The sequence below is a fragment of the Babylonia areolata genome, chromosome 31 (genome assembly GCF_041734735.1).
Source record: "Babylonia areolata isolate BAREFJ2019XMU chromosome 31, ASM4173473v1, whole genome shotgun sequence".
NCBI classification, from domain to species: Eukaryota; Metazoa; Mollusca; class Gastropoda; order Neogastropoda; family Buccinidae; genus Babylonia; species Babylonia areolata.
This window is the reverse complement of record NC_134906.1, coordinates 15,625,155-15,648,437: the sequence shown is the minus strand read 5'-3', so window position 1 is coordinate 15,648,437 and position 23,283 is coordinate 15,625,155. Positions and strand designations below refer to the sequence as shown.

The window sequence follows — 23,283 nt, the reverse complement described above, 5'->3', positions numbered from 1 at the left end:
TGATTATACCATAGAAGAAAGCAACAGATTACATGCATGTTTCATAGATTTCAAAAAAGATTTTGATAACATATCGCTTGCTGGTATGTTCACAAAACTTTTTTTTTTTTAAAAAGGGTGTATACTCGTACAAAGTAGGTGCTTCAATTAAAAAAAAAAAAAACAGAGAGAGAGAGATATAAAACAAAAGTCTGCACTCGTAATGAAAATGGATTCTCCCCTTCAGTATAATTATGATCGCAGAGGAAAACAACAAAGCCATATTGTTCAGTATACTTATAACTAATATCATTGACTGATTCCCAGATACCCATTCATAAACTGTTAGTATGGAAATAAAGGTATTTCTTGTCTTTTATATGCTTTGGACTTCGTACTGCTTTCAAAAACTAAACATGGCCTACAGCTCAAACTAAACCAGTTAGACTCATATTGTTAGCAATTGGGTATTCAAATCAAAAGAGACAAAACAGAAGTAGTCGGATTTTCGAAATCATACCCAAAAGCAGAAATATTATTCTGAAATGTGGAACAGAAGCCATAGAAACCACTGAACAGTATAAATATTTAGGAATAATATTACATACATCAAGAAATATTGAAAAGGCTACAGAACACCTGGCAAAACAGTGGAATAAATTATAGTCTAAAAGGACTTTCAAAAATGGAGACATAAGCATGCACATAATTCCAAAATTATTTGATAGTCTTGCTTCATCTATTTAATGTATGGTGAGGAAAAATGGTTCCCAACTTGTGAAAAACTTGACAATAATGTTACCTTAAAAACCTGTATAACCGTGATCTCATGAACAAATTTCTACATGAACATGAACTTGTGTAAACAAAGTGAGTCTATCTAGTAACCTGGTGTTCGGTTGTCTGTGTCTGTCAGTCCGTGGTAAACTTTAACATTGCCATTTTCTCTGAATATACTTTGTTTGCAGACACCAAGTTTGGCTTAAACATTGTATGAAAAAAAGCTTAACAGTCATACCAATAACAGGTTTAAGTCTCCCGAATTAAGCCGCATTTCCTTATCATTAAGAGTTTATTTCGTTTGAGATTCGTTCCGAAATCAGAAAATTTTAAAAACCACTTCCCACTGAGCTGCTAGAAGGTAGGATGTGTTTGTTAAGAAGATGACATGCATGACCTCGTTTTTCTCGTTCACAATTTAAAGGAAAGAAATACAAATTCTGGACAGAACACATACAGTGATACTAACTACACCATTGACGTGTTTACAGCATATAAATATTTTAAAGTGGACAGTGAATTAACTAGAATGAACAAAAAAGAACAAGTGGCAAAGCCTTCAAGACTCACTTGTGCTTCGTGCTTTATCCAGTGAAGGAATCACAAGGAGGAAAAAAAATAGATTTAAAAAATCTTTGAAAAGTGCTCTGTTTTAAAAATGTGACATGAGCTTGGAAGAAAAAAATTAATTAAAAAAAAGAAAAGGAAAAAAAAGGCATGCCAGCAGGATTGAACCATGCATGATCTGTTCCGAAGCAAGCAGATGAATCCCCACTGCAGCAGCGCATCTGACGTCATTCAACTAAAATTGATACTTAAAGGCCCTGCTCTCTCTGTGTGTTTTTGTGAAATCTAAAGAAAATTATCCAAATTACATAAAAGTCTGTACAGACTGTTTATTACTTTATATTTACCAGACATTTATGATTCCATCATTAAAAGTAGTGAAGTACTATCATATAGGCACATATATTTTTTCCATAATTACAGCAGAACTTACGACTGTGTCAATGGGTCTGAATCATCTAATCAATGTTCTCTATCATTTTCCAAGTGTTATTCTGTGTCACTTCTAAATGTGTATTACAAGAACTGAAATGATTTTATTTGAAAACAAGGGAAAGTCATAACAGAAATTCGTGTTTTTCCATGTTTTGACCATTCATGGTACAAAGATTAATTTCTCCTGGGTCCAGCCTTCTCATGAAGGGCTTTTGGGAAATGAGCGGATAAATCTTCATGCAAAAACATGAACAATAGATATTCACAATGCCATTGAAATTCCTATCCCATGTTCATGACAAGTGGGTTCTTCACTGGAGGGAACCTGACGGAGCCGTGTCCACAAACTGACAGTAGGGACTGACCCTTCACAGGACAAGTGGCACTCACGCAAAATGATTTTTTTTTTCCTTTTAAAGCAGCAGGGCAATATTGTGACAGAGGGCTCACCAGTCTAACACACAGACCCTGACGATGCTATAAAAACAAAATCCACTTCAAAAGTGACTTGCATTTCTGATAATTACCCCCTTGCATATCATTTATGAATGTGAAGACCTCATTAATTTACAAATTCTGCAGTTCCATCTGTTTCCACTGGAAACATTTAAGGCCAATATGACAACCAACTTATGTTAGAAATGAATAATTATTTATTAAAAATATATTAGAAATAAATCAAGAGTTTATTTCGGTGCCTAATTAGCTCTCTGTTGTAAATTTACCGGTTGGCGAGTTGTCTCTCTCTCTATATATATATATTGTTTACTGCAAGTACATGAGAGAGGCACAGGAAAATGAGCCATTATACAGGACATGGATTCCATGGATTCGTCTAAAATCACTATTGTGGATAGACATTAAATAAAAGAACGAACGAACACACACACACACACACTCACACGTGCGTGTATCAGAGTGGATTTTACTACGACAATTTTCCACGGACATCTCTTGTTGCCGTGGGTTCCTTCATGTGTGCCGAAGTCCTCCCCATCAGTGGTCCACGTCGGCCTGCACCAGGAAGCCAGAGAAGGAGGAGAGGTTTGAACCCCAAATCAAGGGGTTGCCGTACTCTAGGATCACCCTGACCTGCTGGCCTTGTTTCAGCCTGAGCACAGCACTGCAGGAGCCCTGGTCATTGCTGTCTATGCGCTGGCCCTCTGTGAATGCCACTGCCACCGTCTGCAGGAACACAGGACAGGTATCAGAGAACACCAGTCTGTAGGGACACAGGGCAGGTATCAGAGAACACCAGTCTGTAGGGACACAGGGCAGGTATCAGAGAACACCAGTCTGTAGGAACACGGCAGGTATCAGAGAACACCAGTCTCCAGGAACACAGGGCAGGTATCAGAGAACAACAGTCTGTAGGAACACAGGACAGGTATCAGAGAACACCAGTCTGTAGGGACACAGGGCAGGTATCAGAGAACAACAGTCTGTAAGGAGACAGGGCAGGTATCAGAGAACACCAGTCTGTAGGAACACAGGACAGGTATCAGTGAACACCAGTCTGTAGGAACACAGGGCAGGTATCAGAGAACACCAGTCTGTAGGAACACAGGACAGGTATCAGAGAACAACAGTCTGTAGGAACACAGGACAGGTATCAGAGAACAACAGTCTGTAGGAACACAGGACAGGTATCACAGAACAACAGTCTGTAGGAACACAGGACAGGTATCAGAGAACACCAGTCTGTAGGAACACAGGACAGGTATCAGAGAACAACAGTCTGTAAGGAGACAGGGCAGGTATCAGAGAACACCAGTCTGTAGGGACACAGGGCAGGTATCAGAGAACACCAGTCTGTAGGAACACAGGACAGGTATCAGAGAACAACAGCCTGTGGGGACACAGGACAGGTACCAATGAACACCAGTCTGTAGGGACACAGGGCAGGTATCAGAGAACACCAGTCTGCAGGAACACAGGACAGGTATCAGAGAACACCAGTCTGTAAGGAGACAGGACAGGTATCAGAGAACACCAGTCTGTAGGGACACAGGACAGGTACCAGAGAACACCAGTCTGTAGGGACACAGGACAGGTACCAGTGAACATCAGTCTGTAGGGACACAGGACAGGTACCAGTGAACACCAGTCTGTAGGGACACAGGACAGGTATCAATGAACACCACTCTGTAGGAACACAGGACAGGTACCAGTGAACACCAGTCTGTAGGAACACAGGACAGGTATCAGAGAACACCAGTCTGTAGGGACACAGGACAGGTACCAGAGAACACCAGTCTGTAGGGACACAGGACAGGTATCAATGAACACCAGTCTGTAGGGACACAGGGCAGGTACCAATGAACACCAGTCTGTAGGGACACAGGACAGGTATCAGTGAACACCAGTCTGTAGGGACACAGGACAGGTATCAATGAACACCAGTCTGTAGGGACACAGGGCAGGTATTAATGAACACCAGTCTGTAGGGACACAGGACAGGTATCAGTGAACACCAGTCTGTAGGGACACAGGGCAGGTATCAATGAACACCAGTCTGTAGGGACACAGGACAGGTATCAGTGAACACCAGTCTGTAGGGACACAGGACAGGTACCAGTGAACACCAGTCTGTAAGGACACAGGACAGGTATCAGAGAACACCAGTCTGTAGGAACACAGGACAGGTATCAGAGAACACCAGTCTGTAGGAACACAGGACAGGTATCAGAGAACAACAGTCTGTAGGAACACAGGACAGGTATCACAGAACAACAGTCTGTAGGAACACAGGACAGGTATCAGAGAACACCAGTCTGTAGGAACACAGGACAGGTATCAGAGAACACCAGTCTGTAGGAACACAGGACAGGTATCAGAGAACACCAGTCTGTAGGAACACAGGACAGGTATCAGAGAACAACAGTCTGTAAGGAGACAGGGCAGGTATCAGAGAACACCAGTCTGTAGGAACACAGGACAGGTATCAGAGAACAACAGCCTGTGGGGACACAGGACAGGTACCAATGAACACCAGTCTGTAGGGACACAGGGCAGGTATCAGAGAACACCAGTCTGCAGGAACACAGGACAGGTATCAGAGAACAACAGTCTGTAAGGAGACAGGGCAGGTATCAGAGAACACCAGTCTGTAGGGACACAGGGCAGGTATCAGAGAACACCAGTCTGTAGGGACACAGGGCAGGTATCAGAGAACACCAGTCTGTAGGAACACAGGGCAGGTATCACAGAACACCAGTCTGTAAGGAGACAGGGCAGGTATCAGAGAACAACAGTCTGTAGGGACACAGGACAGGTACCAGAGAACACCAGTCTGTAGGGACACAGGACAGGTACCAGTGAACATCAGTCTGTAGGGACACAGGACAGGTACCAGTGAACACCAGTCTGTAGGGACACAGGACAGGTATCAATGAACACCAGTCTGTAGGAACACAGGACAGGTACCAGTGAACACCAGTCTGTAGGAACACGGGACACGTATCAATGAACACCAGTCTGTAGGGACACAGGGCAGGTATCAAAGAACACCAGTCTGTAGGGACACAGGACAGGTATCAGTGAACACCAGTCTGTAGGGACACAGGGCAGGTATCAATGAACACCAGTCTGTAGGGACACAGGACAGGTATCAGTGAACACCAGTCTGTAGGGACACAGGACAGGTACCAGTGAACACCAGTCTGTAGGAACACAGGACAGGTATCAGAGAACACCAGTCTGTAGGAACACAGGACAGGTATCAGAGAACAACAGTCTGTAGGAACACAGGACAGGTATCAGAGAACACCAGTCTGTAGGAACACAGGACAGGTATCAGAGAACAACAGCCTGTGGGGACACAGGACAGGTACCAATGAACACCAGTCTGTAGGGACACAGGGCAGGTATCAGAGAACACCAGTCTGCAGGAACACAGGACAGGTATCAGAGAACAACAGTCTGTAAGGAGACAGGGCAGGTATCAGAGAACACCAGTCTGTAGGGACACAGGGCAGGTATCAGAGAACACCAGTCTGTAGGGACACAGGACAGGTACCAGAGAACACCAGTCTGTAGGAACACAGGGCAGGTATCACAGAACACCAGTCTGTAAGGAGACAGGGCAGGTATCAGAGAACACCAGTCTGTAAGGAGACAGGACAGGTATCAGAGAACAACAGTCTGTAGGGACACAGGACAGGTACCAGAGAACACCAGTCTGTAGGGACACAGGACAGGTACCAGTGAACATCAGTCTGTAGGGACACAGGACAGGTACCAGTGAACACCAGTCTGTAGGGACACAGGACAGGTATCAATGAACACCAGTCTGTAGGGACACAGGGCAGGTATCAGAGAACACCAGTCTATAAGGAGACAAGGCAGGTACCAGAGAACACCAGTCTGTAGGGACACAGGACAGGTATCAGTGAACACCAGTCTGTAGGGACACAGGACAGGTATCAGAGAACACCAGTCTGTAGGAACACAGGACAGGTATCAGAGAACACCAGTCTGTAGGGACACAGGACAGGTATCAGAGAACACCAGTGTGTAGGGACACAGGACAGGTATCAATGAACACCAGTCTGTAGGGACACAGGGCAGGTATCAATGAACACCAGTCTGTAGGGACACAGGACAGGTATCAGTGAACACCAGTTTGTAGGGACACAGGACAGCTATCAATGAACACCAGTCTGTAGGGACACAGGGCAGGTATCAATGAACACCAGTCTGTAGGGACAAAGGACAGGTATCAGTGAACACCACTCTGTAGGGACACAGGGCAGGTATCAATGAAAACCAGTCTGTAGGGACACAGGACAGGTATCAGTGAACACCAGTCTGTAGGGACACAGGACAGGTACCAGTGAACACCAGTCTGTAAGGACACAGGACAGGTATCAGTGAACACCAGTCTGTAGGGACACAGGACAGGTATCAGAGAACACCAGTCTGTAGGGACACAGGACAGGTATCAGTGAACACCAGTCTGTAGGGACACAGGGCAGGTATCAGAGAACACCAGTCTATAAGGAGACAAGGCAGGTACCAGAGAACACCAGTCTGTAGGGACACAGGACAGGTACCAGTGAACACCAGTCTGTAGGGACACAGGACAGGTATCAGAGAACACCAGTCTGTAGGAACACAGGACAGGTATCAGAGAACACCAGTCTGTAGGAACACAGGACAGGTATCAGAGAACACCAGTCTGTAAGGAGACAGGGCAGGTATCAGAGAACACCAGTCTGTAGGGACACAGGGCAGGTATCAGAGAACACCAGTCTGTAGGAACACAGGACAGGTATCAGAGAACAACAGCCTGTGGGGACACAGGACAGGTACCAATGAACACCAGTCTGTAGGGACACAGGGCAGGTATCAGAGAACACCAGTCTGCAGGAACACAGGACAGGTATCAGAGAACAACAGTCTGTAAGGAGACAGGGCAGGTATCAGAGAACACCAGTCTGTAGGGACACAGGACAGGTATCAGAGAACACCAGTCTGTAGGAACACAGGACAGGTATCAGAGAACACCAGTCTGTAGGAACACAGGACAGGTATCAGAGAACACCAGTCTGTAGGAACACAGGACAGGTATCAGAGAACACCAGTCTGTAGGAACACAGGACAGGTATCAGAGAACAACAGTCTGTAGGAACACAGGACAGGTATCAGAGAACACCAGTCTGTAGGGACACAGGGCAGGTATCAATGAACACCAGTCTGTAGGGACACAGGGCAGGTATCAGAGAACACCAGTCTGTAGGGACACAGGACAGGTACCAGTGAACACCAGTCTGTAGGAACACAGGACGGTACCAGTGAACACCAGTCTGTAGGAACACAGGACAGGTATCAGAGAACACCAGTCTGTAGGGACACAGGACAGGTACCAGAGAACACCAGTCTGTAGGGACACAGGACAGGTATCAATGAACACCAGTCTGTAGGGACACAGGGCAGGTATCAATGAACACCAGTCTGTAGGGACACAGGACAGGTATCAATGAACAACAGTCTGTAGGGACACAGGACAGGTATCAGTGAACACCAGTCTGTAGGGACACAGGGCAGGTATCAATGAACACCAGTCTGTAGGGACACAGGACAGGTATCAGTGAACACCAGTCTGTAGGGACACAGGACAGGTACCAGTGAACACCAGTCTGTAAGGACACAGGACAGGTATCAGAGAACACCAGTCTGTAGGAACACAGGACAGGTATCAGAGAACACCAGTCTGTAGGAACACAGGACAGGTATCAGAGAACAACAGTCTGTAGGAACACAGGACAGGTATCAGAGAACACCAGTCTGTAGGAACACAGGACAGGTATCAGAGAACAACAGTCTGTAAGGAGACAGGGCAGGTATCAGAGAACACCAGTCTGTAGGGACACAGGGCAGGTATCAGAGAACACCAGTCTGTAGGAACACAGGACAGGTATCAATGAACAACAGCCTGTGGGGACACAGGACAGGTACCAATGAACACCAGTCTGTAGGGACACAGGGCAGGTATCAGAGAACACATGTCTGCAGGAACACAGGACAGGTATCAGAGAAAAACAGTCTGTAGGGACACAGGACAGGTACCAGAGAACACCAGTCTGTAGGGACACAGGACAGGTACCAGTGAACATCAGTCTGTAGGGACACAGGACAGGTACCAGTGAACACCAGTCTGTAGGGACACAGGACAGGTATCAATGAACACCAGTCTGTAGGAACACAGGACGGTACCAGTGAACACCAGTCTGTAGGAACACAGGACAGGTATCAGAGAACACCAGTCTGTAGGGACACAGGACAGGTACCAGAGAACACCAGTCTGTAGGGACACAGGACAGGTATCAGTGAACACCAGTCTGTAGGGACACAGGACAGGTATCAGAGAACACCAGTGTGTAGGGACACAGGACAGGTATCAATGAACACCAGTCTGTAGGGACACAGGGCAGGTATCAATGAACACCAGTCTGTAGGGACACAGGACAGGTATCAGTGAACACCAGTCTGTAGGGACACAGGGCAGGTATCAATGAACACCAGTCTGTAGGGACACAGGACAGGTATCAATGAACACCAGTCTGTAGGGACACAGGACAGGTATCAGTGAACACCAGTCTGTAGGGACACAGGGCAGGTATCAATGAACACCAGTCTGTAGGGACACAGGACAGGTATCAGTGAACACCAGTCTGTAGGGACACAGGACAGGTACCAGTGAACACCAGTCTGTAAGGACACAGGACAGGTATCAGAGAACACCAGTCTGTAGGGACACAGGACAGGTATCAGAGAACACCAGTCTGTAGGGACACAGGACAGGTATCAGAGAACACCAGTCTGTAGGAACACAGGACAGGTATCAATGAACACAAGTCTGTAGGGACACAGGACAGGTACCAGAGAACACCAGTCTGTGGGGACACAGGACAGGTATCAGAGAACACCAGTCTGTAGGGACACAGGACAGGTATCAATGAACACCAGTCTGTAGGGACACAGGACAGGTACCAGAGAACACCAGTCTGTGGGGACACAGGACAGGTATCAGAGAACACCAGTATGTAGGGACACAGGACAGGTACCAGTGAACATCAGTCTGTAGGGACACAGGACAGGTATCAGTGAACACCAGTCTGTAGGGACACAGGACAGGTATCAGTGAACACCAGTCTGTAGGGACACAGGACAGGTATCAATGAACACCAGTCTGTAGGGACACAGGGTAGGTATCAGAGAACACCAGTCTATAAGGAGACAAGGCAGGTACCAGAGAACACCAGTCTGTAGGGACACAGGACAGGTACCAGTGAACACCAGTCTGTAGGGACACAGGACAGATATCAGAGAACACCAGTCTGTAGGGACACAGGACAGGTACCAGTGAACACCAGTCTGTAGGGACACAGGACAGATATCAGAGAACACCAGTCTGTAGGGACACAGGACAGGTATCAGAGAACACCAGTCTGTAGGGACACAGGACAGGTATCAATGAACACCAGTCTGTAGGGACACAGGACAGGTACCAGAGAACACCAGTCTGTGGGGACACAGGACAGGTACCAGTGAACACCAGTCTATTACTACAGAGATCACAAAAAGCTGAGGACCACTTGCGAACTTGCAGTTTTCCTGAGTACACGGCGTGTGTGTGTACACGTGTGCATGCGTGCGTGCGTGCATGCGTGTGTGTGTGTGTGTGTGTGTGTGTGTGTGTGTGTGTGTGTGTGTGTGTAACTGAAGCCTGACGGAATGACACAGGAAACCAATTTTTTAATGATGATTGCTTTAAGGCAGCTGTCAGTCAGCTGTACCCTGGCAAGCATCCTATCATGTAATCGATCCCGTGTGACTTGTGAAGCACCTGGAGCTTGGTCTCTGACCAATGACAGGCACTATTTACGTATCCATATAAAAAAGAAGAAAAAACAAGATTATATATATATATATATATATATATATATATATATATATATAGTAAGGAGAGAGAGGAGAGGGGGAGGAACCTGATTGCCAGTTTGGAGGGCCAGGTTGGTGAAGCCGTCATGGTCCCCGCCCACAACGTGCAGGCTGAAGGAGTACAGGCCGGCCTGGGGCGCTGTGAACTGCCCGGTGCTGGGGTCATAGCCGCCCCCCTCGTTGATCAGCACCCGGTCAAACTTACAGCTGCTGTTGGACAGCACCGTCACGTTGTGGTAGGGCAGGTGGCCGAAGTCCACGTGGAAGGCAACTGGACCTGAGGAACAACAACCCAACACTGTTTGGTTTACAAGGTAAAGCAATAAGCACAATATGTTGTTTTTTCTTGTTGTTTTTTAGTGTAATAAACTGAGTGACCGAGTGGTCGCGGGTTATTTCAATTTATTTTGAATTTTGATAAAAGGATTAAGCAATTTAAAACATTGAAAGAGTTTATTTTTGGATTAATCCTGGGATGGATCAGCGTCCTGTCAGCGACGTCATTTTTGTAGCCATGGTAACCCGGGTGGTATATAAAAGGGGTGGTACAAAAGAATTACTGATTTACTGAATTAAAGGGTATGCAGGTGAAAGGATGGAAAAGATCCGTGCACAGGCCAGAGACATATAGAGAAGCCCAGTCATCAAAAGGGTTTTCTATTGTTTTATTTTACACATAGACTAGAAATGAGTGTGTGGAGGAGGGGGGTAGAGAAGGTGCAGGGTAATGTGTGTGTGTGTGTGTGTGTGTGTTGGAGCTCATGTACGTTTATATGTATTTGACTGTGCTTTCATATATGTGAAACTGCGTGTTTGGTGCATATCTGTTATGCATGTGTGGGTGTATATGTGAATGTGTGTCTTCATGTTTTACATTCATTTGCTTATTTATCATCATTGTTGTCTTATTTATTTATTTATCTATTATTATTATTATTTTATTATTATTTTCATTACTACTACCTTTTTTATATCATAATTATTATTTATTTATTTATCTATTTATTTATGTAAGCTTATCTCTTTTTTTTCTCAAGGCCCCTGACTAAGCGCGTTGGGTTATGCTGCTGGTCAGGCATCTGCTTGGCAGATGTGGTGTAGCGTATATGGATTTGTCCGAACGCAGTGACGCCTCCTTGAGCTACTGAACTGAACTGAACTTATTTTACACAGCACACTTCTCCCTGCACACAGCTGTGTGGACGACAACGTTGAACACCTAACAGCTTTCTTTTCAAATTTGATTTTGAATATCATTATGCCACACACGAATTACCTCAAGTCAATGGTTGGACACCATCACTGCAGTAAAACTGTCATCCGCTTTATGGCATGTGCAGTGAGTTGAACTATGGTTAGTAGCCAGCTGAGCACTTGGCTACATCTCCCCCCATCTTTTGAAATCCACCGTTCGCAATGGTTAATTAAAGGTGATTCTTTTGAGTAGACTTAGTTGAGCAAACAAGAATTATTGAGCAGTTAAAGGGAGATAATTTTGCTGATAACTGACAGCAGAGTGAAATTTGGAGTGACCGTGACATTCTTAGGAACAATACCCTACTCCATAATCAGGTTAAGTTAAGAGTTTGAACTTAGTCCAATGCATCCTAACTTAACTTTGAAGAGTTGTATATACAGAAGGGGTCCCAAAAAGGTTAATGAAATATGAAGTTTGAAAGCATTCATTTTTGTGCCCATCAGTCTAGGTAACAACACTGTCAGATATGTATACATGTAGAGTAGCATACATGTATAACAGCATATACATCATAACATGAATTATTGTAGCATGTTCAGAGACATACTTTGCATTGCTTTGACCGTGTGACAAGATAGATCACAGGTTAAGCAAGAATAAAAACAACAAAAGAAACTTAAAACATGATTTTTGCAGAAATATGTGAAATTGCAGCATGAACAGGAATGACATGAAAAAAACCCCACCCATAATCAGCATCTCTTCAGTTCAGCAAGAATGAAAAATAAAACATGGGTATTGGCATCATGACTGTTTTTGCTGAAATGTCTCACTGTTCTGGCTGTAAAATATTTCTCCAGTCCTACATAACAGAGTTTACAGTTCTGGAGGTCAGTCATAGGGACTTTCTTTGTGTATGAGCTGGTAATGGAGGCGGCTCTGGTGCTGCCTGCAGGGTTGATGTCCTGGGTCTTTGCATGGGCCTGATCAGCCACACCCTACTGTCAGTGTCAGCGTCTGTGTCAGAGTGTGACACCTTGTCCTGGTGGTGCAGTGGGGACAGGTCAGTTGGTGTGACAACAGATGGTGGTCGTTGGCTGCCTCTCTGCTGTGTGGGGCTGAGTACAGGTGGGAGCACCTGTGGGACCACAGCATCAGGTGTGGTGCTGTGGCGCCTCCGTCTGCCTCGGCGTCTCCTGCGTCACTGGTTTGGAGCTGGAGTAGTTGGCGTCAGCCCGGGTTGCCCAGTGTGTTTGGTAGCAACACAGTTTGTAGACTGGGTGGTCAGCCTTCTATTGCCTGGCCCTCAGGTAACGCCGCTTGTGGCGACACTGTTGCTCTGTGTGACCGGACCTCTCTCACGAGACACAGGGTGGAGGGTCTGAACCCCGATCAGCAGCACAGCAGCGAGAATGGAGGGCTGCACCTGGAGGATGTGGGCGGTGTGCTGGCATGTGGGGCTGCTGCTGTTGTCTCCGCATGCTGGTATTTTCAGCTGCGAGTGTGGCCAGCTAAGACTGTAGGCAGGCAACAGTGGTGTTGTCTACGCCGGGGCAAGTGTTGTAGGTGTCGCTGTCCTTCCGTACACATCGCTGGGCCTCCTTCTTCGCCGCCTTGATGGTGGTGTCAGGGTGGTCTCGGATGTAGCGCCTGACATCGTGCCTGAGTCGCCAAGGATGGCTGCTGGCACTTGCATCATCCCATCTTCAGCCTTGTTGACTTTGGTCCACAGGTACTGAAGATGAGATACGTAGCCGGTTACCGTCTCCTTTGGCTGATGCTGCCTGTTGAAGAAGGCAGTGGCTAGGACTGTGGCGTCTCGCTGCTCACCTCAGTTGTCTTCAATGATGCAAAGGATCTTGGCTGGGGCGTCCACGTTGGTCACTGGCAACCTCACAGTCTGCTGGCAAGCTCGGCCGGCAAGGGCTGAGATCAGCCAGAGAGAGGCCGCCGCGTCATTCAGGGGCTGCAGATGGAGGATCAGTCTGTCCTCCCAGATGAAGTCATCAACTTCCCTGCCGGTTTCCTCTCCAGATAGCGTCGGGAGTTTGGACAGGAAGTCTGATGGTTGGGCCATGTTGATGGGGCGATGTTTCTTTTCCGTGGACTTCAAGTACCTGCTGCACTGTCTTCTCTCTTCTCCTATGTGAAACAAACCCGATGTGACTGATAATACAACCTCTTGTCCCTGTACGATCCTAGCTCACAGCGCCAAATATGTAATGGAGTAGGCTGAGGTGGAAGGGGGTTGTTTATATATGATTAAATTTTGGATAAGAGGATTAAAAAATTAAAACATTAAAAGGAATTATTTGGATCAATCCCGGGATGGATCAATATCCTGTCGGCGACGTCACTTTTGTAGCCGTGTTAACCCGAGTGGTATATAAAAGGGGCGGTACAAAAGAATTACTGATTTACTGAATTAAAGACTGAGTATGCAGGTGAGAGGACAGAAAAGATCTGTGCACAGGCCAGGACATACAGAAGGCCAGTCACAAGAAGGGTTTTCTACTGTTTTATTTTTCAATAAATCAGGCCCTTTGGGCAAAAAGTGAAAGAATGATTTGAGAATATACGTAAAAATGAAAGCAAATCATTCACGACAGCAAATACATGCACATAACATAATCATATACAGTGATAAGCATTTATACAATATTAGATGTATAAACAATATAGTGAAGAGGGAAAGTGAAAACAAGAATTAAAGAGAGAGAGAGGTGGTGGAAAAGGCGGATGGGGAGGAGAGCCCAGCACACCTGGTGGGGTGTCGGTGTGGAGGGACGTCTCCAGCACGTGCAGCCTGTCCTGAAGCCTGTTCAGCAGGTCTGTCTGCTGCAGCAGCTGTGACGTCAGTCTGTCCACCTCCTGTCTGCCGGCACAGCCAGGGTCCGCTGCCAGGTTGGACCTGGTCTGCCTCTGTCCCTGCACACAGCACACCTCCCTCCCTGCACACAGCACACCTCTCTCCCTGCACACAGCACACCTCTCTTCACCTCTCTCCCTGCACACAGCACACCTCTCTTCACCTCTCTCCCTGCACACAGCACACCTCTCTTCACCTCTCTCCCTGCACACAGCACACCTCCCTCCCTGCACACAGCACACCTCCCTCCCTGCACACAGCACACCTCTCTCCCTGCACACAGCACACCTCTCTCCCTGCACACAGCACACCTCCCTCCCTGCACACAGCACACCTCCCTCCCTGCACACAGCACACCTCCCTCCCTGCACACAGCACACCTCCCTCCCTGCACACAGCACGCCTCTCTCCCTGCATACAGCACACCTCTCTTCACCTCCCTGCACACTGCACACCTCTCTCCCTGCACACAGCACACCTCTCTACCTGCACACAGCACACCTCTCTTCCTGTAGACAACACACAACACACCTGCCTCTCCCTGCACACAGCACACCTCTCTACCTGCACACAGCACACCTCTCTTCCTGCACACAGCACACCTCTCTTCCTGCACACAACACGCCTCTCTCCCTGCACACAGCACACCTCTCTTCCTGTACATAGAACACAGCACGCCTCTCTCTCTTCCTGTACATAGAACACAGCACGCCTCTCTCTCTTCCTGTACATAGAACACAGCACGCCTCTCTCTCTTCCTGTACATAGAACACAGCACGTCTCTCTCTCTTCCTGTACATAGAACACAGCACACCTCTCTCTCTTCCTGTACATAGAACACAGCACGCCTCTCTTCCTGTACATAGAACACAGTACGCCCCTCTCTATTCCTGCACATAGACCATAGCACACCTCTCTCTCTCTTCCTGTACATAGAACACAGCACGCCTCTGTTCCTGCACACAGCACACACAACACACCTCTTTTCCTGTACATAGAGCACAGCACACCTCTCTTCCTGCATATAGAACCTAGCACACCTCTCTCTCTTCCTGCACATAGAACATAGTACTCCTCTCTCTCTTCCTGTACATAGAGCACAGCACACCTCTCTTCCTGCACACAGCACACACAACACACCTCACTTCCCGCACACAGCACACACAACACACCTCTCTTCCTGCAAACAACACCCAGCAGACCTGTCTTTCTGCACACAGCACACACAGCACGCCTGTCTTCCTCCACACAGCACACACAACACACAAAACACACCTACACAGTACACACAGCACATCTCTCTTCCTGCACACAACACACACAGCACACCTCTCTTCCTGCACACAGCACACTTCTCTTCCCGCACACAGCACACACAGCATACTTCTCTTCCTGCACACAACACACCTCTCTTCTTGCACACAACACACACAGAACACCTCTCTTCCTGCACACAACACACACAGCACACCTCTCTTCCTGCACACAACCACACAGCACACTCAGCACACCTCTCTTCCCGCACACAGAACACCTCTCTTCCCGCACACAGCACACACAACACACCTCTCTTCCTGCACACAACACACACAGCACACCTCTCTTCCCACACACAGCACACCTCTCTTCCTGCACACAACCACACAGCACACTCAGCACACCTCTCTTCCCGCACACAGCACACCTCTCTTCCTGCACACAACACACACAGCACACCTCTCTTCCCGCACACAGCACACACAACACACCTCTCTTCCTGCACACAACACACACAGCACACACAGCACACCTCTCTTCCCGCACACAGCACACAAAACACACCTCTCTCCCTGTACATAGAACACAGCACGCCTCTCTTCCTGCACGTAGCACACACAACAAACCTCTCTTCCTGTACATGGAACACAGCACACCTCACCCCCTGCACACAGCACACACAGCACGCCTCTCTTCCTGCACACAGCACACACAGCACGCCTCTCTTCCTGCACGTAGCACACACAGCACACCTCTCTTCCTGCACACAGCACACACAGCACACCTCTCTTCCTGTACATGGAACACAGCACACCTCTCTTCCTGTACATAGAACACAACACACCTCTCTTCCTGTACATAGAACACAACACACCTCTCTTCCTGCACACAGCACACACAGCAGACATCTCTTCCTGCACACAGCACACACAACACACCTCTCTTTCTGTACATGGAACACAGCACACCTCTCTTCCTGTACATAGAACACAACACACCTCTCTTTCTGCACACAGCACACATAACACACCTCTCTTCCTGTACATAGAACACAACACACCTCTCTTTCTGCACGTAGCACACACAGCACACACAACACACCTCTCTTCCTGCACACAGCGCACACAAAACATCTCTCTTCCTGCACACAGCACACACAGCACACCTCTCTTCCTGCACACAGCACACACAAAACACCTCTCTTCCTGCACACATCACATCTCTCTTTCTGCACACAGCACATCTCTCTTCCTGCACACAGCACACACAACACACCTCTCTTCCTGTACATAGAACACAGCAGACCTCTCTTCCTGCACACAGCGCGCACAAAACACCTCTCTTCCTGCACACAGCACACACAGCACACCTCTCTTCCTGCACACAGCACACACAGCACACCTCTCTTCCTGCACACAGCACACCTCTCTTCCTGCACACAACACACACAGCACACCTCTCTTCCTGCACACAGCACACCTCTCTTCCTGCACACAGCACACACAGCACAACTCTCTTCCTGCACACAGCACATCTCTCTTTCTGCACACAGCACATACAACACACCTCTCTTCCTGTACATAGAACACAACACACCTCTCTTCCTGTACATAGAACACAGCACGCCTCTCTTTCTGCACACAGCACACACAGCACACACAACACACCTCTCTTCCTGCACACAGCGCACACAAAACATCTCTCTTCCTGCACACAGCACACACAGCAGACCTCTCTTCCTGCACACAGCACACACACAGCAGACCTCTCTTCCTGCACACAGCGCACACAACACACCTCTCTTCCTGCACACAGCGCACACAACACATCTCTCTTCCTGCACACAGCACACACAGCAGACCTCTCTTCCTGCACACAGCACACACACAGCAGACCTCTCTTCCTGCACACCTCTCTTTCTGCACACAGCACATCTCTCTTCCTGCACACAGCACATCTCTCTTTCTGCACACAGCACACCTCTCTTCCTGCACACAGCACACACAGCACACCTCTCTTCCTGCACACAACACACATCTCTGCCTGCACCCAACACGCCTCTCTCCCTGCACACAGCACACCTCTCTTCCTGTACATAGAACACAGCACGCCTCTCTCTCTTCCTGTACATAGAACACAGCACGCCTCTCTCTCTTCCTGTACATAGAACACAGCACGTCTCTCTCTCTTCCTGTACATAGAACACAGCACGCCTCTCTTCCTGTACATAGAACACAGTACGCCCCTCTCTATTCCTGCACATAGACCATAGCACACCTCTCTCTCTTCCTGTACATAGAACACAGCACGCCTCTGTTCCTGCACACAGCACACACAACACACCTCTTTTCCTGTACATAGAGCACAGCACACCTCTCTTCCTGCATATAGAACCTAGCACACCTCTCTCTCTTCCTGAACATAGAACATAGCACACCTCTCTCTCTTCCTGTACATAGAGCACAGCACACCTCTCTTCCTGCACACAGCACACACAACACACCTCACTTCCCGCACACAGCACACACAACACACCTCTCTTCCTGCAAACAACACCCAGCAGACCTGTCTTTCTGCACACAGCACACACAGCACGCCTGTCTTCCTCCACACAGCACACACAACACACAAAACACACCTACACAGTACACACAGCACATCTCTCTTCCTGCACACAACACACACAGCACACCTCTCTTCCTGCACACAGCACACTTCTCTTCCCGCACACAGCACACACAGCATACTTCTCTTCCTGCACACAACACACACAACACACCTCTCTTCTTGCACACAGCACACCTCTCTTCCCGCACACAGCACACACAACACACCTCTCTTCCTGCACACAACACACACAGCACACCTCTCTTCCTGCACACAACCACACAGCACACTCAGCACACCTCTCTTCCCGCACACAGCACACCTCTCTTCCTGCACACAACACACACAACACACTTCTCTTCCTGCACACAACACACACAGCACACCTCTCTTCCCGCACACAGCACACACAACACACCTCTCTTCCTGCACACAACACACACAGCACACACAGCACACCTCTCTTCCCGCACACAGCACACAAAACACACCTCTCTCCCTGTACATAGAACACAGCACGCCTCTCTTCCTGCACGTAGCACACACAACAAACCTCTCTTCCTGTACATGGAACACAGCACACCTCACCCCCTGCACACAGCACACACAGCACGCCTCTCTTCCTGCACACAGCACACACAGCACGCCTCTCTTCCTGCACGTAGCACACACAGCACACCTCTCTTCCTGCACACAGCACACACAGCACACCTCTCTTCCTGCACACAGCACACCTCTCTTCCTGCACACAACACACACAGCACACCTCTCTTCCTGCACACAGCACATCTCTCTTTCTGCACACAGCACACAGAGCACACCTCTCTTCCTGCTCACAACACACACAGACACCTCTCTTCCTGCACTCAGCACACACAGCACACCTCTCTTCCTGCACACAGCACACCTCTCTTCCTGCACACAACACACACAGCACACCTCTCTTCCTGCACACAGCACATCTCTCTTTCTGCACACAGCACACAGAGCACACCTCTCTTCCTGCTCACAACACACACAGACACCTCTCTTCCTGCACTCAGCACACACAGCACACCTCTCTTCCTGCACACAGCACACCTCTCTTCCTGCACTCAGCACACACAACACACCTCTCTTCCTGCACACAGCACATCTCTCTTTCTGCACACAGCACACACAACACACCTCTCTTCCTGTACATAGAACACAGCACACCTCTCTTCCTGTACATAGAACACAACACACCTCTCTTCCTGTACATAGAACACAACACACCTCTCTTCCTGCACACAGCACACACAGCACCACCTCTCTTCCTGCACACAGCACACACAACACACCTCTCTTCCTGTACATGGAACACAGCACACCTCTCTTCCTGTACATAGAACACAACACACCTCTCTTCCTGTACATAGAACACAACACACCTCTCTTCCTGCACACAGCACACACAGCAGACATCTCTTCCTGCACACAGCACACACAACACACCTCTCTTCTTGTACATAGAACACAGCACGCCTCTCTTCCTGTACATAGCACACCTCTCTTCCTGCACACAACACACATCTCTGCCTGCACCCAACACGCCTCTCTCCCTGCACACAGCACACCTCTCTTCCTGTACATAGAACACAGCACGCCTCTCTCTCTTCCTGTACATAGAACACAGCACGCCTCTCTCTCTTCCTGTACATAGAACACAGCACGTCTCTCTCTCTTCCTGTACATAGAACACAGCACGCCTCTCTTCCTGTACATAGAACACAGTACGCCCCTCTCTATTCCTGCACATAGACCATAGCACACCTCTCTCTCTTCCTGTACATAGAACACAGCACGCCTCTGTTCCTGCACACAGCACACACAACACACCTCTTTTCCTGTACATAGAGCACAGCACACCTCTCTTCCTGCATATAGAACCTAGCACACCTCTCTCTCTTCCTGAACATAGAACATAGCACACCTCTCTCTCTTCCTGTACATAGAGCACAGCACACCTCTCTTCCTGCACACAGCACACACAACACACCTCACTTCCCGCACACAGCACACACAACACACCTCTCTTCCTGCAAACAACACCCAGCAGACCTGTCTTTCTGCACACAGCACACACAGCACGCCTGTCTTCCTCCACACAGCACACACAACACACAAAACACACCTACACAGTACACACAGCACATCTCTCTTCCTGCACACAACACACACAGCACACCTCTCTTCCTGCACACAGCACACTTCTCTTCCCGCACACAGCACACACAGCATACTTCTCTTCCTGCACACAACACACACAACACACCTCTCTTCTTGCACACAGCACACCTCTCTTCCCGCACACAGCACACACAACACACCTCTCTTCCTGCACACAACACACACAGCACACCTCTCTTCCTGCACACAACCACACAGCACACTCAGCACACCTCTCTTCCCGCACACAGCACACCTCTCTTCCTGCACACAACACACACAACACACTTCTCTTCCTGCACACAACACACACAGCACACCTCTCTTCCCGCACACAGCACACACAACACACCTCTCTTCCTGCACACAACACACACAGCACACACAGCACACCTCTCTTCCCGCACACAGCACACAAAACACACCTCTCTCCCTGTACATAGAACACAGCACGCCTCTCTTCCTGCACGTAGCACACACAACAAACCTCTCTTCCTGTACATGGAACACAGCACACCTCACCCCCTGCACACAGCACACACAGCACGCCTCTCTTCCTGCACACAGCACACACAGCACGCCTCTCTTCCTGCACGTAGCACACACAGCACACCTCTCTTCCTGCACACAGCACACACAGCACACCTCTCTTCCTGCACACAGCACACCTCTCTTCCTGCACACAACACACACAGCACACCTCTCTTCCTGCACACAGCACATCTCTCTTTCTGCACACAGCACACAGAGCACACCTCTCTTCCTGCTCACAACACACACAGACACCTCTCTTCCTGCACTCAGCACACACAGCACACCTCTCTTCCTGCACACAGCACACCTCTCTTCCTGCACACAACACACACAGCACACCTCTCTTCCTGCACACAGCACATCTCTCTTTCTGCACACAGCACACAGAGCACACCTCTCTTCCTGCTCACAACACACACAGACACCTCTCTTCCTGCACTCAGCACACACAGCACACCTCTCTTCCTGCACACAGCACACCTCTCTTCCTGCACTCAGCACACACAACACACCTCTCTTCCTGCACACAGCACATCTCTCTTTCTGCACACAGCACACACAACACACCTCTCTTCCTGTACATAGAACACAGCACACCTCTCTTCCTGTACATAGAACACAACACACCTCTCTTCCTGTACATAGAACACAACACACCTCTCTTCCTGCACACAGCACACACAGCACCACCTCTCTTCCTGCACACAGCACACACAACACACCTCTCTTCCTGTACATGGAACACAGCACACCTCTCTTCCTGTACATAGAACACAACACACCTCTCTTCCTGTACATAGAACACAACACACCTCTCTTCCTGCACACAGCACACACAGCAGACATCTCTTCCTGCACACAGCACACACAACACACCTCTCTTTCTGTACATGGAACACAGCACACCTCTCTTCCTGTACATAGAACACAACACACCTCTCTTTCTGCACACAGCACACACAACACACCTCTCTTCCTGTACATAGAACACAACACACCTCTCTTTCTGCACGTAGCACACACAGCACACACAACACACCTCTCTTCCTGCACACAGCGCACACAAAACATCTCTCTTCCTGCACACAGCACACACAGCAGACCTCTCTTCCTGCACACAGCACACACAAAACACCTCTCTTCCTGCACACATCACATCTCTCTTTCTGCACACAGCACATCTCTCTTCCTGCACACAGCACACACAACACACCTCTCTTCCTGTACATAGAACACAGCAGACCTCTCTTCCTGCACACAGCGCGCACAAAACACCTCTCTTCCTGCACACAGCACACACAGCACACCTCTCTTCCTGCACACAGCACACACAGCACACCTCTCTTCCTGCACACAGCACACCTCTCTTCCTGCACACAACACACACAGCACACCTCTCTTCCTGCACACAGCACACCTCTCTTCCTGCACACAGCACACACAGCACAACTCTCTTCCTGCACACAGCACATCCCTCTTTCTGCACACAGCACATACAACACACCTCTCTTCCTGTACATAGAACACAACACACCTCTCTTCCTGTACATAGAACACAGCACGCCTCTCTTTCTGCACACAGCACACACAGCACACACAACACACCTCTCTTCCTGCACACAGCGCACACAAAACATCTCTCTTCCTGCACACAGCACACACAGCAGACCTCTCTTCCTGCACACAGCACACACACAGCAGACCTCTCTTCCTGCACACAGCGCACACAACACACCTCTCTTCCTGCACACAGCGCACACAACACATCTCTCTTCCTGCACACAGCACACACAGCAGACCTCTCTTCCTGCACACAGCACACACACAGCAGACCTCTCTTCCTGCACACCTCTCTTTCTGCACACAGCACATCTCTCTTCCTGCACACAGCACATCTCTCTTTCTGCACACAGCACACCTCTCTTCCTGCACACAGCACACACAGCACACCTCTCTTCCTGCACACAGCACACACAGCACATCTCTCTTCCTGCACACAGCACACCTCTCTTCCTGCACACAGCACACACAGCACATCTCTCTTCCTGCACACAGCACACACAGCACATCTCTCTTCCTGCACACAGCACACACAGCGCACCTCTCTTCCTGCACACAGCACACCTCTCTTCCTGCACACAGCACACCTCTCTTCCTGCACACAGCACACACAGCACACCTCTGCAACATCCGCCGACCCACAATCTTTTTGGTGGTGTTGTTTTTAATACGCCTCAGGAAATTTTGCAATCGCCAAGAGAGTACGTTAAATTAGGATGGGCAAAATACCTTTTGTATTGTATTGTATTGTATTGTATTGTATTGTATTGTATTGTATTGTATTGTAACAAATATCTCTGAGTGAAATTCAGGCTGCTCTCCCCAGGGAAAGATTGTCGCCACAGTGGAGCGCCACAACAGC

General features: G+C 48.6%; 1 protein-coding gene across 1 annotated transcript in view; it reads right to left on the bottom strand.

Annotated features, from left to right (window-relative positions):
• The window catches only part of LOC143276181 (cerebellin-3-like), a 24,782-nt gene continuing 1,499 nt past the window's right edge, over positions 1 to 23,283 (bottom strand). The window contains exons 2-4 of the mRNA XM_076580614.1: positions 14,167 to 14,332; positions 10,254 to 10,483; positions 1 to 2,946 (exon numbers count right to left, since the gene is read on the bottom strand). Coding sequence (XP_076436729.1) covers positions 2,758 to 2,946; positions 10,254 to 10,483; positions 14,167 to 14,332 — 585 coding nt within the window. The 3' untranslated portion in view covers positions 1 to 2,757. The remainder of the gene's footprint in view (positions 2,947 to 10,253; positions 10,484 to 14,166; positions 14,333 to 23,283) is intronic.